Consider the following 22,946-nt stretch of genomic DNA (forward strand, 5'->3'; position numbering starts at 1 on the left):
TCTTATTGTAGGGATTATCTTCAATTATCTTAATGTTACTGTTTTAATAATAAAAATAAAGTATCATGTGCATCATTGCTGAGTGAATTGACTCGTATATACTGAATTTTAAGAAAAATCCATGCTAGAGTTCAGGAATAACTGCAGTAGGCCTACAGAGAACGAACATATAACCAAAGACAATCCTGTTGAGAGAGAGGGGGAGGGAAAGGGGAGGGGAGGAGACGGGGAGGGAGAGGGAGAGAGAGAGGGGGGGGTTGTAAGCCAAGCACATGCTGTGGACACATTGGCAAGGAGACTTCTGAATCTGTACCATATTCTAGAAATTGAAATACAGTTCTGTTGGGGAGGACCCCAGTGAGAGCACAACCAGGTAGTTGGCTGAGGAGGGAGTCAGGCCCCCGAGACTGATTGGCGAGCAGGTGCGCTACCAACTGAAATACGACGGTGGATTTTTATATTCTATTTTTACTTTTATATTGTATTTTATATATTATATTATACCTTGATTACTATCCTTGTATTGTTTCTAATTTATTTTGTATGCACTGTAATATGTCTTGGTATTTTATTTGTATTCTATAAGTATTATAGCTGAACTGCACTCGAGCACGAGCTTTGCTCTTTCGGGTATGTTAATTTTATAAATCATCTTTATAATCGAGAGGAAATAAATTATATTATATTTTTTAGTTCATTGTATCAAATTATATGTTTTGTAGGAACCACATGAGATATGGAAGGAACTGCAACCACGCTTGTTGCCTTCAAATGAAAGTATTGAAACAGAAATCAAAGGGCTTCAGCCAGGGACAGTGTACCAAGTCCGGGCAGTGTTCATAGACAAGGATGGCAACAGTTACCAGGGACCGGAAGTGCCCACAGTAAATGTCACTACGAAATGTGTGGGTAAGTGCTACAGTGAGCATCTCTTCTTTCTTTTCGTCTTGTTTCTTTTTCCTCTTTTCTTCCCTGATCTTTCTTTCGTTTTCTCCCTTTTTCTCGTCTCTTTCTTCAGTTACTTTTCTCAGTCTTCCTCCTTTTATGAGCAGTTTCTCATTTTTCTATCAGCATTAGACAACACTTGATGACATACCGGTAACAAACTAATGATTTTTCTGGTTAGTCACATGTCAATCCAAACATCTTGTTAAAGTTATCGATCGTCAAAATCTACCTTCTTTTAATTGTATATATAGTATATGTAGCGTATGCAAGGGTGTATTTCAGGCCTGATGGGACCTGGCTGTGCCAGGGTGCTATTTTTCGAGGCTGGGTGGCACCAGAACACTTTTATGATTTTCATATTGTCAAATTTTGCATTTATTAAAAGTCATACTTTGCAATTTTACAGTGAAGTCTACTCTTCAGACCTAACAACAATAAGCTCTTTAACTTTGCTATCAGGAAGTCGCTTCAATTTTGTTTACTATATAATATAAACCAACTGTTTCTGTTTAAACAGAATGGCCCAGTAGCTTATACTTCGAAATCGCAGAGCCAGGTCGCTTTTTCTTTACAAATACACCACTGTACATATGTATGTATGTATGTATGTATGTATGTATGTATGTATGTATGTATGTATGTAACGGTCAGCACATCTGGCCGCAAAATCAGGTGGCCCGGGTTCGAATCCTGATCGCGGCAAGTTACCTGGTTGAGTCTTTTTCCGGGGTTTTCCCTCAACCCAATATGAGCAAATGCTGGGTAACTCTCGGTGCTGGACCCTGGATGCATTTCACCGGCATTATCACCTTCATTTCACTCAGATGCTAAATAACCTGAGATGTTGATACAATGTCGTAAAATAACCCAATAAAATAAAAATATATATCAGGGTTGGCCAACTTAATACCTCTTGGGAGCCGACCAGATCATGCCTTATGTTTAGTTTTATCCATGTGGAAAGAAAAATAAAAGCTATAATACATACACTAAACTAAAATCAGAAATCAGATGCCTAGAAATTTGTCATTACTCACCACAAAATAGTAATAGAAAAAATTCTAACTCTATAAGCAGAAATAAGCACAAAAAATCTTCTGAAAAATAGTTTTTATGCTCGACCATGCCGAAATGTAGTAATTATACACCTGGTAGTAGCCCTTTAATGCACCTCATTAAAGTACACCTATTCATTATAGTTTTTCAATTCTAAATCAATTTCCAGGTTATATTAAGATTAATGTTCATGTTATTCTCTAGATTATATCAAGGTCAATGACATTCATTCCTCGGAAAAAATCAACACTTTTGTGTCTGCGCACATCTCACAATTTAGGTCAGTTCCGCTCCTCACTTAGATAACCATAACATGAATATTTATGAATAATTTCAAGTTAGAAATATGGTCGAGCATAAAAAGTCGTATGAAACTTGCCTATAATGGTAATTAAGACGCTCGTATGAAAATTATGAAACTCGCTTGTACTTGTTGCATAATGTACTATTATGATCCTTTCTTAAATAACTGAAATCCTTCTAAATCTAAATCCTTGTACACACTCTGTTCAATGCTTACATTGTGGTTTCTGAATATGGAAAATCAATTTTTTTAAACCCAATTCGAGTTGTGAGGTTTCCGCTCGAAGAATATGTGATAATACAGCAAGTGTCAGGTAGTCTACTGCGAATCCTGGACCTTAGCTCTCTAAATAAAATTTTGCTATCGCCATTTTCATCGACACTGTAGTAGATACAGCATAGTTAAATAACCAATTAAAAATAAAATGCTAGAACTTGAAAACATACTAAACACTGTAATTTGTGGTCCTTCTTCTATACCTATAAAAAAAAAATCATCTGGTAAGATGTTAAAAAACAGTAAATATTCCATCCTCCAATCCCCTGGAAGCCAACTTTCCATGAGCATGGTGTTATAAATCCTTCCTACTTAACACTTTGGCCTTTTGTTTAGTTAGAATTGTAGGGGGCTGATTTTGCTCTTGCCTGGAACTTCAAAACAAGTCCAATGTTATTACAAGAAGAGTTGATGAACCTTTTAAAAGAGAATATCCAACACAGTGAGAACGTATACAGTCTACTGAAAAACAATATAAACTTGTGAATAGAGGTGAGTGTGACAGCATTTTGTCGTCACAGCTCTGAACTGTGACAGCTTCGGAAAAATCGCTGTGATAGAATAACGATTTTGTCACAGTGTGATTTTTGTGTTCGGATGGTTCTTGGTGATTGCAAATGTTGTAACATCCTGGCATTCATAGAGTCAATCGGGGTATTCCCTCAACCCAATATGAGCAAATGCAGGGTAACTTTCGGTGTTGGACCTCGGACTCATTTCACCGGCATCATCACCTTCATCTCATTCAGACGCTAAATAACCTAAGATGTTGATAAAGCGTCGTAAAATAACCTACTAAAAAAAATAGTCAATCATTGAAGATGATGGCAGGCAGTACATGCCAGTTTCAAAAAGTAATGTCATCAGTCGTAATGTAGAAGTTTCTTGTTGCTGCAAGTCTTAGCTTGTCTGGTTTCTTCAATTCGTGGTCATTTTACAAAATTAAGAAATGATCTTTGCAAGGGAAATGTATATTGGAACAAAACCAGAATGAATCCGAATTTTACGGTCAAAAGACATAGTACAGCCCGCAATGTACCGAACACAAATCTTTGTTTTGAGACCCAAACCATTAATTTTAACTGGTGACTAGTGATTTGTTTGGTGTTTTCTTTCACACTGTATTCCATAACATTCGATTACTTGAGATTTATAGAACTCAGTAATGAGTCTTGTATATATATATATATATATATATATATATATATACTTTTTTTTTTCAGACAAACTGTTACAATTTATTTTCCTTCTTTTTTTCTCAGTTCCTAAAGAAATAGACTACAACCTTCAAGCAGTGTCTAAAACTGAGGAACAGTTTCAAATAACTTGGGCTGTAAGTATTCTCATAGCATTAATGTTCATCATAGTCGTTGTAGTCATCAATGTCATCATTATCTCCATTGTCATCTTCTTATCATCATCATCATATTATTATTATTATTATTATTATTATTATTATTATTATTATTATTATTATTATAAAGGGAATATCTTTCAACTGTCCCAGAGAGTTGCCGCTTCCCGTTCCCAGGCGACCTTGAGATTAACACGCTGATGACGCAGTTCCCAGTTTGCAGTCTCAGTGCTAGACTAGCTGCCATACGGGTTGGATGCATACTCCAATGCTCTGTAGTTTCTGAGTTGTGCTTAATTATTTGTGTGAAGTATTTAGTTCCAATGCCATTTTCATTACGTGAGCATGTGTATATTTATAATACTTACATAAAATATAGAAAATCTTGTGCAAAAACACGACGCAAGTTCCGACAGAAATTTCCAAACAGACCCGTACCTTGTGTAAAAACAATAAAAACCTAGTTAAAAATATCAAAGAATCAGAATCAATCAGTGCTGCTGATCTTGTGGAAGTTAATAATAATTTTATAGGAAGGTGTCAGCAATGTGTAGCAGTCAACAGGGGACATTTTGAGCATAAAATATGAGCTTGCCTGCCAGGCGAACAGCGCAAGCTTGCATAGCAGGAGACAGTCGCTCTGCGGCCGCGACTGGGAAATTCCAACTCTCCAGAACAGTTAAAAGATATTCTCTGTACATTATTGAAATGAGTATAATTGCAAAATTGATACTGTGTCAATAATAATAATATACATACATTGTCGAAATATAGCATTTTCAGTTTTGTTGCAAGTACAGATTTGCGATAATGAGTAATTACTATGAAATAATAAATTATAGTATTACGAAGAGCATGACTTGAAGCAAATCGTTACTGATACATTGTTTTGAGGTTTTTAGTAAAGTGATAAATTATATTATTTTCCGTTTAGTTCAATAATAATAATAATAATAATAATAATAATAATAATAATAATAATAATAATAACAGTAACAATAACAATAACAACAACAACAATAACATAATAATTAATAATAATAATTTCAATTGACCAATTTCGATATAGCGAGTTTTTCCTGTAGGTTACTGCTAAGTTTGCTTACACCATTGGCTTCTTATTACTAAAAATGCACACATGCCGATCTCAGTTTAGAATCTGTAAATTTTTTCTGATCAGCGAGAAACTCACAAAAAGTGACACAGTTATATAAAGTTGTAACAAGTGATAAGAAGCAGAGAAATCCACAGGGAAACCATGATCAAAACATATACTTCCTCAGGTTCATTTTTATAAAATCTGTAATATCTTGTATCCATGGACTTTTCCCACCATTTTCATTTCATAGTGTGATGTAATTACTATTGTTTATCTGATGTGTTTTGACAGTACGATTCCGAAAGTGCCATGTATTGCAAGCTGATTCACACTAATGTAGAGATGAAGATGGACAGGAGATGGTTCCCAATGTACAAAGGAAAGGAGATGAACTTCACTATGACTAAATTGCGACCAGGAAAACTATATGAAGTGCGTGTACGAGCCTTTACTTCAGGAGGCCCTGCCCCATTCTCGAAGACACTTTCAGTTTCTACTAAATACAAAGGTAGGAACTGTATTATTGTTTAGCGAATACTGGGTTTATGGTAGTCGAATGTGTCTATTGAGTGTAAGTGTATGTTTCATACCCATAGCAAGGTTTACTCTGAGTTCGTGGAATTAGCATGGCATACAGATAGACTAGATCCATCAAATGTTTATATTTTCTCCATTTGTACGACAAACATTTGTTTCTAGCAATGACATGCTGTGAATATTTATTTTATTTTCTCTATAATTCTTTACAGCAAGTTTCAATCTTAAATTACAAAGTATTTTCTTATAAATAACTGAAATACCATTTAAGTTTACTTTCAGAGAAACAGATTACAAATCAGGTGGAAAAAAATATATTGTAAATTCATAGCAGAAAAGCAAATATCGATAAGTTTTAATAATTAATAAAAATATTGACGGTATTAACCAAAAGTTAGTTAGTTTGGGTCAGGTCGGGTCAACTCAAGTTGGGTTGAGTTGAGGCTATCTGGGATATCGATATTAATCATTTTCACAACATAATGGCTACTAAATTACGGTATCATTCTTTTGTTTATCACCATCAAGTTGGCTGCTCTCCAATAGATGCTGTTCATTTAAAGCTGCATTTTGATTGATCCCTGTTCAATGGACAGTAATTGTCCTTAATTACAGTAGTTTCACTCTGAAGAGTTGTTCTGTGAGACAGTCATGGCCAACCAATATTCGAAATTGAGCTACATCTATTTCTCTTGGTTTTGTTACAAGACGTTTGTGTCTGTTTATGTATTTATATTGTTTCCCTCAATTTTTTGTTAGATTTTATTATAATCGTGTTCAAGTTTTTTATAAGTTTTAGTTTTGAGGGAAGATATAATTCAAAGTTTGGTTTTATTTTGACTCCAGAATTTTTTATGCTAAAGTATTAGCAACAAACTGATACAGTTATCTTATTTGTTATATGGTTTCGGTTGCTGATGTATTATAGTTATTTTTATGTTGGGTCTGTAACAGGGTTGTCAGATGCTCTCATCAAGAATCCAGGATAGATGACGATACTGCATACCTTAACTTGACTACATATTTGAATTAATTAAATTTGGAATACAAATGATTTTATTCTTTTTATGTATTTCAACTATTTATACAAAACCTAAACTTTTAAGATTGTTATATTTTTCATAGATTATGAAATTTCCTTTGAATTATTAATAAAGTCTGAAAAAATAATATCATATTACAGCCTGACCTATACAGAAAAAATGCATGATACAGTGTTTAAATCCTATTAATAATAAACCAGCTTCCAAAGAGAGTAAAAAATAAAGATACACTGTATAAACCTAATACAGTACATACTATAGTATTATCATTTTTATTTCAATACAACCCGATAGGTGCCAGGCAGCATTGATGACGACATTGAATGTAGGTTGGACAGGGTCTTGAAGAAAAGAATAAGGAATTTTAAAAATAATTTTATAGAAATTAGCAAAAAATTTATTTCTCGAATGTATATGTATATATATATTTTTTTTTCTCTTTTTTTTTTACATTACGGAACAAATATAACTTCATCCAGGGCACAGGAAGGTACTTCTGCATCATATTACACCAAGTATTTGTGTTTTAGGAGTTTTTTTAGATTTAAAATATTTATATCGATTTTGTTCCAAAACTTCATAAGACATTCAATCATTTTGTCTCAGAACTTCATATATGAAGAATGGCCATTTTGAATCAAAACTTCATACATTTTTATTTATCTAGATGACCAAAATGCTCGGTTTCTTCTAAAACAATGGTGGGCAAAATGAACGCAACCCAAAAGACAGGATTTAAAAGTCATCTATATACTGTGGGAAAGGTGCAGTGACGGATTTACACACAGTTGCGCTATTACACTACTACCTATCATCTGTAATTAGAAGAGTTCATTCACGTGATATTTATTTAATAATTTTTCAAAGCAATTTCTTCGAAATTGAGATTTATATCTGTGCATGCTATTTTCAGTTACGTAAAGAGATGAGCATCGTTTATGCGGGATCTATGGCTGGACTTTATAAATTTTATTTAAAAAAACGGCTGATTGCACTGGTAGGCTGATGAATACATACTCATTATTTTTTAAGCAAACTGTCTAAGCAGGGGATATGTAGTACTGGACTTCTTTTAAAAAATGTTAACCCCCAGCAGACCTTCACATTCTACTTTAAAGAAGCTATCATTCTGCAAATCTAGTAGGCCTATCTCTAACTGCAATTCTGGGATAATATTTTCAATTTCAACATGAAAAGGAGTGACAAAAATATTGAAATTTTTCTCCATCCTTTGAAAATCACTGAATCTGTGTTCTTTGAACTTGTATAATAAGTGATCTTTTTTAAGGATGTACTTATTTAAGTTAGCATCCTGAATATTTGTAACTGATCCTAAACATGAGAAATGAAAGAACTGCCTTTCTTGTAAGTGTGATTTCAACAACTGTAGTTTTGCTATAAATTATTTGACAATATCAAACATGTTAACAATATTTTTTCCGCGGCCTTGCAGGCGGAGATTGAGTTGATTTACATGTTCATAGATGTCAGTGAGAAATGCCAAATATCTGATCCAGTCGTCTTTTTTCAGTTCATCAATAACTATGTTTGTCTGAAAAAAGAAAAAACGTCTAAATAGTAAATTTACATTTACTGTGAAGAAATTGGGTTATTGTTATTACCATTAAAATAAATAAAAGAATCTACCTTTTCCTTCATGAAATCATAAATTATTTCTCACAGACTGAAGAAACGCTGAAGTATTTTGTCTTGACTCAGCCACCTAACCTCTATATAATACATAAGGTCTTCATAATCTCCAGAAATGTCTTTCAGCAAGTTTTTAAATTGACAGTGTTTTAATGAATTTGATTTTATCTTATTCACTGTATTTATCACTGTACCGGTATCCATAATATGATTCATATCAATAGTTTTTGCACATAAGGCTTCCTGGTGTATAATGCAATGAAATGTGATTAGTTACTCATTACGTCTAATTTCTTTTAGAAATGACATCAATCTGCCAACAAAACCCCTTTTTTCTCCCAATCATAGTAGGTGCACCATCAATAGCAATCCACACGATTTTCTGCCATTGTAATTTTTTTTTTTGTCTCAATGGATAAGCGAAGAGCATTAAAAATATCCTCGTTCGTTGTTTTTTCTTTTAAAGGTATTAGATCTAATAAAAACTCATGCGTGGAAATTTCTTAATCTACACCACGAATGAATATTGCTAATTGAGGAATGTCACAGATATCAGGGCCAGGGAGAACGCAACAAATTTCTCACATATTCCTTGAACTTTTTTTCAAGATGAACAGCAATAGTTTCAATTTTTCTTGCAACAGAATGCCTCGGCAGTCTGATGTTTTGAAATTCTTCTTTATATTCCGGACACACTACTTCTGCTACTTCAGTCATGCAATTCTTTAGCAATTCCCCGTTGCTAAAAAGGTTTTAATGCACGAGCTAATTCCCAAGTAACGATATAACTGGCAGTACATAATTTATGTTTTTGGTTCGTTTGTTCTTCTGAACTTCTAATGACGTTTGCTTATAGTTCTTTTAGTTGGTTAACACGTTCTACACGTTTAAACATAGCATACAGTTTCATGTCAGTACTTCGAATATACACAAGTATACTGTAGAGTGCAGTAGAGTACAGTATGTGAATATTTGAAATGAGAACCTGTATCAAAGCATTGTTTTCTAATAAATGTAAGAATTATGTTGTAACAACATTACCATTAATGCAAAGAAATGAAAACATAACATACTTTCGTTTTGTGCTCAAGGTGTTGTTTGAAATAATGCCTTTTTATACATGTAATATGAAACCCCTGCATAACTTTACAACAGAGTAGACATCTTGCATGATCTCCCATAAAAATAACAAAATATTTCTGTTCCCAATCTTTTTGGAAACGTCACTTATATCCTCTAAATTCAGATGCTTCTGCGAAAGACATTGTATCACTAATGAAGCTCCGAAGTACAGCAATCCAGTATAATTCGCCACATAAACTCACAGTATTTTCGTAGGTTGGAGGTAGGGGAAGGTAGGGGGTAAGGTTGATGCTTCGCTGAGGTCTGACGTCACTGCGGTAATGCCGCAGGCATGCCCACCTTTGTTCTAAGAAATCATACACTCATATTTCATGCTGATGCCAGCACAGAAACTGTACAATATCAGCATATTATTCAACTTATCTGGTATTTTTCCTTTAATTTCAAGGTGAATTTATACTTCTTTCTTGAAATCTAAATTGGAAACTTTGCTTCCTAGCGGCAAAACTCAAAGATGTTGATGCACTACTGAAAATTATTTCTGTGATGAGTGACGTGAAAATGTAGCTCCAAAGTTCTACAAGGACATTATTGATGTTGAAATTGACTTTATTAAAGAAAGTGTTGTGGAAAGTGATCTTGATGAATATGGAGATCAAAATGATCTTGACTTGAGGGTGTGATATAATAACAGAAGTTTCAACTACACATATTTTCATTAACACCTAATTTAAAATATTAAAGAATCTTAGCCTTCATGACTATTAATTGTAAGAGTAAAAAAATATTATTTTAGGTTTGGATTAAATAATACAACTATAATTTTGTTTTAGTCATTATTTATGATTGACTCAATTTTCTTTGATGTTTTATGTTGAAACTAAACTTCACATCAGCAAACAATTTCATATCAAAATTTGATACATTCGGTCTTTTGCATCAAAACTTGATACATGCATATTTCAGTGTGTTATTGCTTTAAAGAATATTAGAAAATAATGAACTTTTTTTTCTCAACTTGCTCTTATTAGCCTAACAATTGCAGTTTGGTAAAACACTTTGAGTTTTTCTTCCTTCCCGAAAAATGTTATCAGATGAGTGAAGTTTTGGAATTCACCACCTCCGTTCTTCTTTTTGTATATAATTCTTAAATGTGATTTGGGGTTTTAATCGTTGTGTACTGTCAGGAATGTGGAACCATTTATTTCTGTGTGCATTACATTTCAGCATTTGTCCCAATAGGCTATTGTTGTTTTAATTGAGAAATTGAAATTGTCTGTTAAGTTGTGCATTGCAGTAAAGTGTTGTTTTAATAGCTCCTGTCATAATAAAATTCTAATAAATTCTTAAGCTGATTATTTACTGTATAGATATTATCTCATCTTTATATAGCAAATTAGATTTTATATAGGTACCAGTACAGAGTGGACGAAGCAAAACGCCAAGCCCAACACAAATAAAGACTTGTATGTGAACACATGAGAAAAATCGTTAGAAATATCTTAGTATTTAAATTGTAAATTCACAAAAGCTGCAGCCATAATTTGATATCATTTTTACAGCGTTACAACAGGTAATTTAAGAATATTCTGAGATGTGAGACGTAACTTTTAGATGGATAGATCTTTGCTCACAATTATGTACTATGTGAAAAAAAAAAAAAATCCTTAAATTTGCATATAGTGTACAGTACACATTTCAGACACAGTATACGTTTTGTTAGAAAGATGAAATTTTGTACAGATTTTCAGAAAGAACCCAAGTACGTTTAAAGTAGACTATTATGATATTGATGTAATAATTTCAAGTATTTTTACAGAAATTATGAATTTTGATTAAAGTGAGTTTTGATAATCAAATGAAAAAAATTTGTTCAACATAGAAACACTATTATAACAGCCTATGGCTAGAGATGATCATTTTCCATGTAGTATGTAATGGAAAGTAAAGAAAAAACTACACACATGAAAGTTATAATAAAAAATAATCCTAAAGGAGAATTCCCATTGGAGTAACTCTCAACCGCAACTGTATCGAAATTGAGTTGTAGTTGCAGCTTGATTGCGTTGAAGATTCATGTCTTTTGGCACCAGAGCAACTTTGACTTTAGTCACTACAATTTCGGTATCATTTTTAGCCTGTGAACAGGCCATTTTGTATATACAAGCAGCAACTGTAAACTTGTGACTTCTTGCAAACCTGAATTGGAATCATCATAAACATAGATGGATAGATCTTTGCTCACAATTATGTGCTATGCTCGACCATAAGAGTAGGACTATCACAGTTTGGCCGAAATTGGCCTAAACATTTTCGGATTCTGCCATGTAGGTGACAAACAAAACATAAACATTGCAAAAATTTAACATAGCTGATGGTTTTTTTTTATTTCAGCTCCAGGAGATGTGTCCAGTTTACAAGTAGTGTCTGCGAAAAGCAGAGAACTGGAGTTAAAATGGGAAAAACCACTTGATTCGGCAGGAGAAATTCAGCAATATAAAGTTTCATATGAGGTAATTCTTACTCTTTTCTAATTTAAATATGTCAGTTAAGAATGCTTGCAGAAAAATCTAGTCTATAATTCTGAGGTGTTTGGGTAAAGGGAGATAAGTCATAAAAATGAGTTTGAAAAAAATGAAAATTAAACTCCGAACCATTATTGCAAATAATTTTCTGCACAGATAAAGCACAACAACTGGTAGTATTCTTTGAGTTTTGCACACTCATTTGTATAATTTAACTTGTGTGTTCATCTGGGGAACAAAATTCCACCTGCACAAAAAAATGACATCCCCCCTTTACCCAAACACCACAGAATTAGTATTGCAATTTATAGGAGTTTTAAGCATTAGGTAAAAAATTATGAACTAAAATATACAAAATGAAATCTTGTACATACAGAGAAAAACGTCACTGTGCACCTAACCCACTGACAATTCACAATGCAGTAATGCATGCTCAGAACTGACTGAAATCCTTTCATTGTGACATTATTGTAATTGCGTGAATACGTCTTTGTGTTTTGTCTTGACAGTATATCCAGTTATATGTAGATAATGCTCGTAGCTTATTTACTTGTATGTACCAGTAGATTATACAATACTCGGCACATGGTAACATGTGTACACTTTAGCATGTACCTACATTATCCAGCAGATCTCTTGAACTAGGTAATATACTAAAAACCTCGAAGAAAGACGTATTGACTTAGAGAGAGAGAGAGAGGGAGGGGGAGGGGAGGAGGAGAGGGAGGGGGAGAGAGATTTTAGAAACAACTTACTTAAAAAGACGTGTACAAAACTATGAAATAATTCTTAAATTTCAATGGGAAACATACAGCATAGGTATATTTTTTAAATAAATTTCACAGCCCATAATCGAAGATGAAAATTACGGTACATAATTTATTCAGAATACATATAATATTTTTAGTTGGTTATTTAACGATGCTGTATCAACTAATAAGTTATTTAGCTTTGATGAGATTGGTGATACCGAGATGGTATTTGGCGAAATGAAGCCGAGGATTCGCCTACCTGGCATTCACCTTACGGTTGGGGAAAACCTCAGAAGAAAACCAATCAGTCCAAGGGGGGATCGAACCCGCGCCTAAGTGCAACTTCAGACTGGCAGGCAAGCGCCTTAACCAACTGAGCCACACCAGTGGCTTAATACATATAAAAGCTATGTATATGTGATGTCATAGGACTGCATAACTAGAACATGACCAACTATAACCTGGCTGCGGTACAAGCTATACTCGCTGTCTGATTGCTTTTAAATTTAATTTCATCTATTGTATTCCATAGATCTTACATCAGCATTGAAGCTTTAAGATGTGGAACAAGTCGAGATTTTACAAGATTACAAAGAAAAGGATAGAAATGGAAGAAAAGTTATTCCTCCATGCAATATTTCGATTCAATTAATAAAAGTGGGAAAAGGCAGTTAATTAAATAGAGACAACAAAAATCTATGAAAATGTTGGAAAGGTCTTTTATTACAAATTAAGGACAGTCGAGTACGGTACCTAGAATGCCAAAGAATACAGATCTGGACATCCTAGTTGTTTTATCAACTGTCCGAAGACAGGTCTGAAGCTCACAAGTGACCCACTTATGAGACAACTAGGACAGGAGATAATGGGGTAGGGTGGCCAGTTTCTTTCCCCCTTTATTGCATACATTGCCGATTAGCTACATATTACACTAATCAGACTTCAGAGACATCCTAGAAGACGTTGGAATGATGGTGATATTGATGATGATGATGATGATGATGATGATGATGATGATGATGATGATGATGATGATGATGATGATGATGATGATGACTTTGACTATGCACGATGGTGACTTATTTTCACTATGACTATGATAATTATGATGATGTCAATGATTATGATATGATTGACTATGATGATTTTGATGACTGATTATGCTTATTTTGACTATGTCGATGACAGATGATGACGACTGTGTGACTAGGATAAGGCAATGAGTATGATGATGATTGTGACTAGGATGACGACTATGATGACTGTGATAATGACAATTACTACAATGATGACGATTATTTTGACTAAAATGGTGACTGTGACGATCATGATGTTGAATATGGTGATGGCAGTGACTATGATGATAATGACTTTGATGATGATGACTGACTGATGAGTGTGGCAATGACTATTATGAAGATGATGACTGATTAGGCCTACTATGAACATTGGCAATGATGACTGATGATGACATGACTGATGATGTTTACTGTGACTATGATGATGATGATGATGACTGTGATTATGACTACGACTATGACTATATGATTGACTATGACTATGACTATTACTGTGGTGACTACAGCTACATGACTATGACCTGTGACTACATGACTCTTTGTCTATGATTATGACGACAATGGAAACGAAAATAGCTACAAAGAAGACAAAATTGAAAGCTTCTGTTCATGACCCATCCTTCTGTTGCTGTTGCAGTGCCAGAAGCTGCTTGCCTGTAGTAAGGAGGACTGCAGTAACTCTGCAGGACAGGTGGAGGTTAAGACGACCTCTGTTATCTTACGCAGCCTATTACCACATGCACAATATTCAATCAGTGTAGAAGCATTGGCTGCATCCTGGGGCTCAGACTCATATGTACTGGCTGTCACTGACATGGCAGGTAGGACAATCCTGTGGTAATTACTGTATTACATTCTCCAGCCTCACATGCTTATTACAATGTTGTTGTTGTCTAGTGCCTTGCATTTGGCAATGAAGCCATTAGCAGTCGTACTTTCCAATACTTTTGAACTGTACTTTCTTCTGATCTTAATGCTTCACAGGTCTTCAAGTGGTCTTCATTCATTTCTGCTGGATCGTTACACAGGACACATATGGGTGAAGCTGAGATACCTATTCTGTAGAGATGACTTGCTAGACAGTCATGATTTGTCAATAGTCTGAAGGCTGCAACTGCTGTTTTCCTTGGTCTCTGGGGGATTATATCTGGGTTGGAAAGTAGTGTAATCCATTTTTTGTCTTTAGCATTTGATTCTATTTCTTGTAGGTATGAATGAGAAAATTTTGTAGTGATCAAGCGTTTTATTGAGGAATATGAGAAATTAAATTTAAATTTTTGTTTTATTGTTGTGCCTTTCTTGGCAAGTGTATCTGCGGTTTCATTCCCCATGACTCCACAGTGTGCTGGAATCCATTGGAGTCGGATAATCTTATTAACTTTTTGGAATTGTGTTAACATTTTGTAGCATTCTCTTATTTTTGTCGACTTCTTTGTAGCATTTGAACATATTCCCTGAATTGCAGCTTTAGAATCTGAAAGAATTACTGTCTTGTTATATTTATTTAAGGGAAGATTTAATAATTGTCGGAGAGCAATGTGTATAGCCTCTATTTCACCATCATAATTTGTTGTGTCTCTGCCAACAGAATGATAAAAGGAAAAATGTGTAATGTAACTCCAGCTCCAGTAAGGTTTTCTGTGGTTGATCCATCAGTATATATGTGTAGCCATTCTTCTGTAGGGTATCTAGTATTGATCGTTTCCAGTGCTAGAAGTTTTTGTATTTCTTTTGGTGTGTCTGATTCACTTATTTCCTCCGTTAATTCCAAACTGAAGGTAGGTTGCAATAATTCCAATGGACTTTCTCTTATAAGTAAATTTTCTCTTGTGTTAGGAGTGCTCAATTTGGATTTAATCTGTGTTACCTTTTCTAGGAAACTACTATGAGTTTTAAGGATTGAAGAAGGGAGGTTCTTTTCTGTCCATTTAGAGTTTGGCAGTCGTAACATTTTCTCATGTTGGAGCAGTGCTTGTTCTTCTATTTTTGTTGTTATTGATGGGATCCGTGTTAAGGCACGCATGGCATCAACAGGTGTGGATTTAACTGCTCCAGTGATTAGGCGAAGAGCCTGATTTTGTATTTGTTCAAGTTTATTGATGTTAGCATTTGCTGCTGTTATTAAAGCTTCAGAACAGTACAAGAGGTTTGGTTTAATATACATTTTGTATGTTGTATTAAGGACTCTCCTTGAGCAGCCTCATTTAGCACCGGCTAACCTTTTCAGGATTTGCAGTTTATTACAATGTTAAACAGATCACTTGTTGAGATTTTTTCTCTCCAAATTTTTTTCATCTTTGGAGCATTTTTTTTTTTTTTTACTTTCTTAATTGATTTAACATGTAGGAAGGCTAATTAAATCGTGATTTCATAGTTCTGATTTACCTGAATATAAGGTGAAACACAAGAGTTGATTAACCTCACAAAATCTCGATGTGAAACGTGAAATTCGAACATGTGTGGGTGTTGTTTGCAGCACCTGAAGTGGCCCCTGCTCCCAGCCCTGCCTCGCCCAGCACCGTGCGCACCAACACAAGCATTACCGTGCAGTGGGACCCACCCCACAGCTGTCAGCAGCTTAACGGTTACCTGTATGAGTACAGATACGAGCTGCTGATACCAAACGACACCTCTCACGTGCAGGAAGGCTTGACACGCCTCACCACGGCCAGCTTCAGGAACCTCACTCCTCACACAGAGTACACGGTCAAGGTGTTCGCAGTGACGCCAGGAGGGTGGAACCCCACTCAACCCCTCGTCATTACGACCAGGACGAGGGCAACAGGTGCGTAGCAGCAGTCACTTCAACCGAGCACCAGTTATTTGATAGAGGGAGAGAATGAAAGGAGGAGGAGGGGAAAAATGGAATATTATCATGATATATCATTTTAGGTTTCCGTTGTTGTGAAAAAGATTTTGGGTTTTGCAATAGTATAGTATTTATTAGCTGTCATTATATTAAAAGCTATTGACATTGTCAAAATAAAAGTCTAAAGTTATTGTACTAAAATATTATATTACATACACCACTAAAAATAAAACAAATACGCCTTAGAATTTACAATCGAGAGTGAACATTATCAAAAGTAGGCCTAAATGGTCTAGATGAAAATTAGAACACACTGATCCCAAATAATATTTGGTACTGTTTACATACAGTAAGACAAGAATTAACTTAGTAACAATTTATGAAAAACTCCTCATGTAACTAAATAATAAAAAAAATGAAAGAAAGGAACCTAAAAAACTTGTAGAGCTTGGTTTTCTAATTCAAAATATTCTTTCACAGAATAGAACAGGTTTCTAAGAAGTCACGTTTTCACTTTTTCAATAGTGTCTGACGTAATTTCACCTTCATGTTTGCATCGTTCAACACCTCGAAGATAGTTTTGTCTGCTAAGCTTGAAGTGGTCCAGCCTAAAGCTGCTTTAGGGCTGCCAGACGTCCTCTTTTTCCCCGGACATGTCTTCTTTTAGGCTTGGTTCTTTTGTCTGAGTTCTTTTTTCAACTGTGTCCTCTTTTTTTAAAGTAAAACCTAATTGTCATAATTTCACCTCATTTTTATTATGGTATAGTTGAAAACTAGTTGAAAGGCTTAATCATAAGTTAATGTAAAAGAATTGTTATGTAAACAAGAAAAAAGGATACCAACAAATCGGACATGTTTAGAGATTCAGTTTCTAGAATGTACGTGACATACCGTATATACAGTATTTAGAAATGTGGCTTAAACCTTTAGAGGAGTTTAGGTGCTTCAAATACATGGGGCTCACAGAATCTCTATCTTGGGATAATGTTGAAACTTGTATAAAGTATCTTTGTGAAAAGTAAGTAAGTGTGTGTGTGTGTGTGTGTGTGTGTGTGTGTGTGTGTGCGTGCGTGCGATGCCAAAGCTTTTAGTCAATTTTGTAATTTGAAAGAATTTGTAAACAGTAAAGTTGATTGTGATAATTTCAGCAAATTGCCCTCTCATAAAAAATGGGTGGAATATTTTAAACATAATGAAAATATGGAGATTCATTCAGAATTGCTAATAATTGCACAGTATTTCTTTGCTATCCTATCTCATAATGGTAATGTACAAAGAATATTTTCATTAATGCAAGCACAATGGACAAATGTTAGGAATAGTTTGTCTGTAGAGACAGTGAAAACAATTCTGACTGTGAAATGCAATCTTAAGCATTATTTATGTGGAGATTTCCATGCTTACTTAATTTCTAGACCAGATTTGTTGAGGAAAATAAGTTCGAACCATAAATATCAGTAATGACAGATATTAATTGTGGGGGGGAAAAAAAAAAAGATCAAATACTCATACCGGTATAGTTCTTAAGAATAAGATATTGCATTATGTATAAGTTTTTTTTTTTAAACATAAAGTTTCTGTACAGACATGACTATGTGTCCTCTTTTCTTCAAATTGAGATCTGGCAGCCTTACTTGTACACAATCAAATTTTTCTTCCAATTCAATATTTTACAAGAAAACTTATCAAAGATTGATCAATATTTGAAAAAGATTTGTCAAAGACTGTTTTATATTGCTAAAGAGTTGACAAAATTTTAAAACATGTAGTATTTGCACAGGATCAGGTTAAAATCTTCTTCATTAAAAATTGTATGTCTTTGGTAGGTATTTAACTTATGATATCTGCTTTGCAATTTCGTCATATACATTATTTTTCTTAATTTTGTTGCGGTATTTTCACAGAACCCATAGTGTACAGGCATGGGTTTAATTCATATAATTGAATTGACTCTCAGACATCTTTTCTCAGCCAGGACGCCATGTTTTTTTGTAGTTCAGAGTACCGGTAATCAAAACATAATTGGTCCACTTGTTTGGAATAGACTAGTGTTAACAATAGTTGTTTGTGGTAGCTAAATACAAGTGGTTTAATTGTCTTCAGTGACAGACAGAGAGAGAGAGAGAAAGTAAAACAGAGAGAAAGTATACGAAGAAGACAAAAGGAAGTTCTCTTGCACTCAAACCATAATTGATCCATTGTGTATAGTGTATACAACCCTCAGTAGGAAGGGATAAGATGAGTGAAGTACCTATGGATGGATTCTTGGCACTGGAGATACCACACAGATGGTTCAGACTTCCATAAAGATGACCAGATATCGACTTTTCCTGAATTTCGCTGTTATTTCTAGCATGGATCCTCCTCTTTGTTTACGTCTTAAGCTGGCCGCTTTGTTGCACATTCAATATACTTCTTGCTGCCTAGCAGGACAGTGTATCTGTTTACTAAACGTGGCAACAGTGGAAGTGCATAACGTTATCAGCGGCCAATGACCAGATGTTCATGTGTAAATGTAGCAGAGCTGCAACATGATTGGCTTTCGGAAATGACAGCGACCCAGCTTATAGAGATGCTTGCCGTCTGATGATTCACCAGGAACATTCCTCTATACCAGTGAGACTACTCACAAACTGTCATTCCCACCTGATGCCATTGCTTGGGGGAAAAAAAAAAAAAAACCTAACTATAGTGAGGGTCGCATAAGAACAGTTCCTAAACAGCAAATATTGCCGTCTTGTCAGTGTCGCCAACTGTTACCAGATATCACACCATCCTACATACTAAATGACTTATTTACTTACCGTACTTTATGTTGGAAGGTTATTCTAAATAATTCAATACTTTGTAACATATTTTTATAGGCAAACTATACGGGAAAGGGATCAGCATGTCAAGTATTTTGTCTGGCAATACGAAATTCATTGGTTTGACTAAACAATTGACTCACGAGACCTAACCTAAAAATGTATTTTGTTTGACCACATGACTATAGTCTTGAATTGTAACCACAACGCAACATATAAAATAACTATTATGTATTAATATTAATACTGATATTAATTAATTATTAATATGTTCAAATTTCACTAGCTTCCAGTAACCAGCTCAGAAATCTAGTACAATTTTAATTTCATGGAACTCCAGTACCGACAAATATTGTTGATATTTTCTCAGCTGCCAACATACCAGTTACAAAATCACCACCATTTGTAGTATTTGTCAGTATCGAAATTCGAAACGAAGTTGGCAAAAGAAAATTCAACCTGCAAACTAGAAAATCACCACAATCCACTAGCATATGTAGTAATGGGGGAAAAATGGTTAGGTTTCATCCTTAGGGTATGAAGTAAGCTGATCCGGACTATATACTGGGAAATTTACTGAAGATTATTATTTTTTTGGTCCTACAGAATATATCTGTTAAGGTAACAATTAATATTAGAGGAAGAGAGGAATTCGATCCGGTGCTGTGTATTGGACTTCGGCGTAGCTCGAAGGTGAGAGCGCTTGGTACATAGAACCAAGGACCCGGGTTCGATCCCGAGTGCCGGAGCGAATTTTTCTCCTCTAATATTAATTCTTTCTATAACAGATATATTCTGTAGGACCAAAAAAATAATAATCTTAGTAAATTCTTCTAGTGCATATTACTGTAGAATCCCGGCCACCAAGTCACTCAACTGAGTGCGCTCCTTGTATAATGGCAGTTGACTTAATAAATATGTCAATATACATGCTCAATTTGGAGTCAGGCCACAAAAGGAAAAACTCTGGAGAAGGGGAGTTCGATCCAGTGCTGTGGATTGGACTTCGGCGTAGCTTAATGGTGAGAGCACTTGGTACGTAGAACCAAGGACCCGGGTTCGATCCCCAGCACTGGAGTGAATTTTTCTCCTCTAATATTAATTAATACTTGGAAATATATAAGGTTGTGATTGACATGGCATGGGTAAACTCACATGTGTGGAGACTCGGTATTATCTTGCCTAATAGCAATTCATGACCCCTGTCGATGTAAGGGCTCAAGAAGTGTTACTGGGCAAGATAATGCCAAGCCCCAACATTTTTGAGTTCACCCATGCAGTGTCAATACAATCTTATATATTTCCCAGCATAGTTCAGCTGTTAACAGTAATCAAGAATAACAATGATTGCTAGGAGAAGGAAAACGTAACTAGTCCAGCTGTGTAATTAATCGAGCTTTTAGCAGTAATCAAGGATAACAGTGGTTGCTATACCCAAGCTGTTGTAACTATGCACTTGACAGTTGCTATTTGCGTTGGCAACCCTTCCCATGGAAAGTTTAGAAAATGCTGCAAGGTAAACTTTTGAACCAATCAGAACGTAGCATTTTCTATCAGCTGCTGCTGCTGCTATTACTCGGAGAGCTGTGTTGTGTGTTGTTACTATCACGTGCGTAATTTGTGTGTTAGTGTTATAAATTATTTGTAGTGCTGTTGTGAAATGTTTGAAAAAAAACTTCTTTCGGAGGATAACTCACAGAGTGAGATCCTTTGTGTAAAAGACGTACATTAAATTGTCACGCATCAGAATTGATGCGAAGGACTCGTCAGCTGTTACTAGTGGTCATTGTGGCAACGTCGCATCTCTTGCTACCAACATTATGCAAAGCTGTGAGTGCATAGTTACAACAACTTGGGTATAGTCCAGCTGTGTAATTAATTCAGCTGTTTACAGTGATCAAGGATAACAATAGTTGCTTGGAGAAGGATTATAATAACTAGACTTTACAGCAATAATGGATTATAACAAAAGTTGTTTGTAAAAGCTGTAGTGATGTTTGTAGTGCTGAAAAAAATAACATTTATTTGGAATAGCTAAGTAAAGAACAGTTGTTTGAAAATGTCTAGCATAACAGATTCAATTGTTTTGAGTGTCAAAACATTACAATACCGGTAATTTGAAATGCCATATTTTCTCGAATACTCCTCGCCCTCAAATAAACCACGCACCCCACTTTTGAAGGGGGGGGAGGAAATCAAAACAAACACAAATTACAAAAATAAAGCTTTCAGCAAATGTATTCATGACAAATTAAAATTTATTAAACACAAATACAGCTCAGTTAACAATAAATTTTATCCTGGAATAGCATCTTCCAGTCTCTGGTGCAGTTTCCACTGACGAGGTTCATCCAGGAAGTAAGTTCCAATAGCTGATAAAGAAAACAAAAACATAAATAAGAAAGAAATATTTATTGCACTATTTACACAGATTCACTGGCTACTTCTCAACATAGTCACCACCGTTATTGAGGCATTTATCATACCAGTGCACCATCATTTGTATGTCCGTGTCATAGGAGTCTGCGCCAATGTCTGGAGCCATGAAGTCACTGCCGTCTGTATCTCAGCATCGTTATGGAAACATTTTCCTACCAGAAAGCACTTCATGAGACAGAAGAGATGAAAGTCACTTGGCGCGAGGTCAGGGCTGTAGGGTGGATGGTCGAAGATCTCCCATTCAAACTCAAGCAACAGATTTCTTGTGGCGTTGGCTGTATGGGATCGTGCAAAAGCGTAATGCCTCTTGTCAGCTTTCCACGTTTCTTGTTTTGGATCACACTCCTCAGATTTCGCAATGTTTGACAATACCAATTTGCCCCTCACAGGTGAACCACTACACCTTCAATGCATGGATTGTTGTTTTGTTTCTGGTTTGGCATGCGACACCCATGTTTCATCCCCAGTGACAACATTGTCGAGAAACTCGTCACCTTACTCTGCTTACCGCTGGAGGAATGTCAATGCTGCGGTCAGATGTTTCATTTTGTGTTCATCTGTCAGCTGCTTTAGCACCCATCTTGTACACACTTTCCGAAAACCAAGTCACTTGGAGACGATTTCGTGCAGCAGTGAGCGGGACATCTGAGGGAATTGACCAGAGAATTCCGAAATTGTAAAGTGCTTGCCGTACACTTTCCATCAGCCCTGGCATCACCAGGGACGATCAGCCACTATGATCTTCGTTGTGCTCATTGATTCGACCTTCAGTGAATTGCCTGCAACATCATCTGATCATACTGTCGCTCATAATGTAGAGTCCATACACATTGCACAATTGGCGGTGGATCTCTGCTGGAAATTGCTTCTGAGAGTGCAGAAATCAAATAACTGCACAAATCTCGCAGCTGACGGGAGCCATTTTCTCTTAGCGCTGTGCAAGACTGAAACTGCATTGCATTATTCCCACATACCTCCTCTCTACTGCTATGCATGTGCATTCCTGTCCAACTAGTCATGCCATCTCTGGAGTGATTGGAATTTACTTCCTGGATTAACCTCTTACATCAAATTTACGGACTGTAACATGATTTCCATGTTCCTCCGCATCCTTGATAATTTTAAGTTTTTCATTGCAAGTAAAGGGCCGCAATCTTATACCTTTAGTGGTACTCATTTCAGAAT

The 22,946-nt window shown here is 35.3% G+C and overlaps 1 protein-coding gene across 4 annotated transcripts in view; it reads left to right on the forward strand.

Annotated features, from left to right (window-relative positions):
* Positions 1-22,946, forward strand: part of LOC138711839 (uncharacterized) — a 159,799-nt gene that overhangs the window by 101,806 nt on the left and 35,047 nt on the right. For all 4 annotated transcript variants that reach the window (XM_069843099.1, XM_069843097.1, XM_069843096.1 and 1 more), the window contains 6 exons: positions 723-909; positions 3,847-3,917; positions 5,329-5,545; positions 11,745-11,863; positions 14,344-14,527; positions 16,183-16,491. In XM_069843099.1, coding sequence (XP_069699200.1) covers positions 723-909; positions 3,847-3,917; positions 5,329-5,545; positions 11,745-11,863; positions 14,344-14,527; positions 16,183-16,491 — 1,087 coding nt within the window. The remainder of the gene's footprint in view (positions 1-722; positions 910-3,846; positions 3,918-5,328; positions 5,546-11,744; positions 11,864-14,343; positions 14,528-16,182; positions 16,492-22,946) is intronic.

The sequence above is a fragment of the Periplaneta americana genome, chromosome 13 (assembly GCF_040183065.1).
Source record: "Periplaneta americana isolate PAMFEO1 chromosome 13, P.americana_PAMFEO1_priV1, whole genome shotgun sequence".
NCBI classification, from domain to species: Eukaryota; Metazoa; Arthropoda; class Insecta; order Blattodea; family Blattidae; genus Periplaneta; species Periplaneta americana.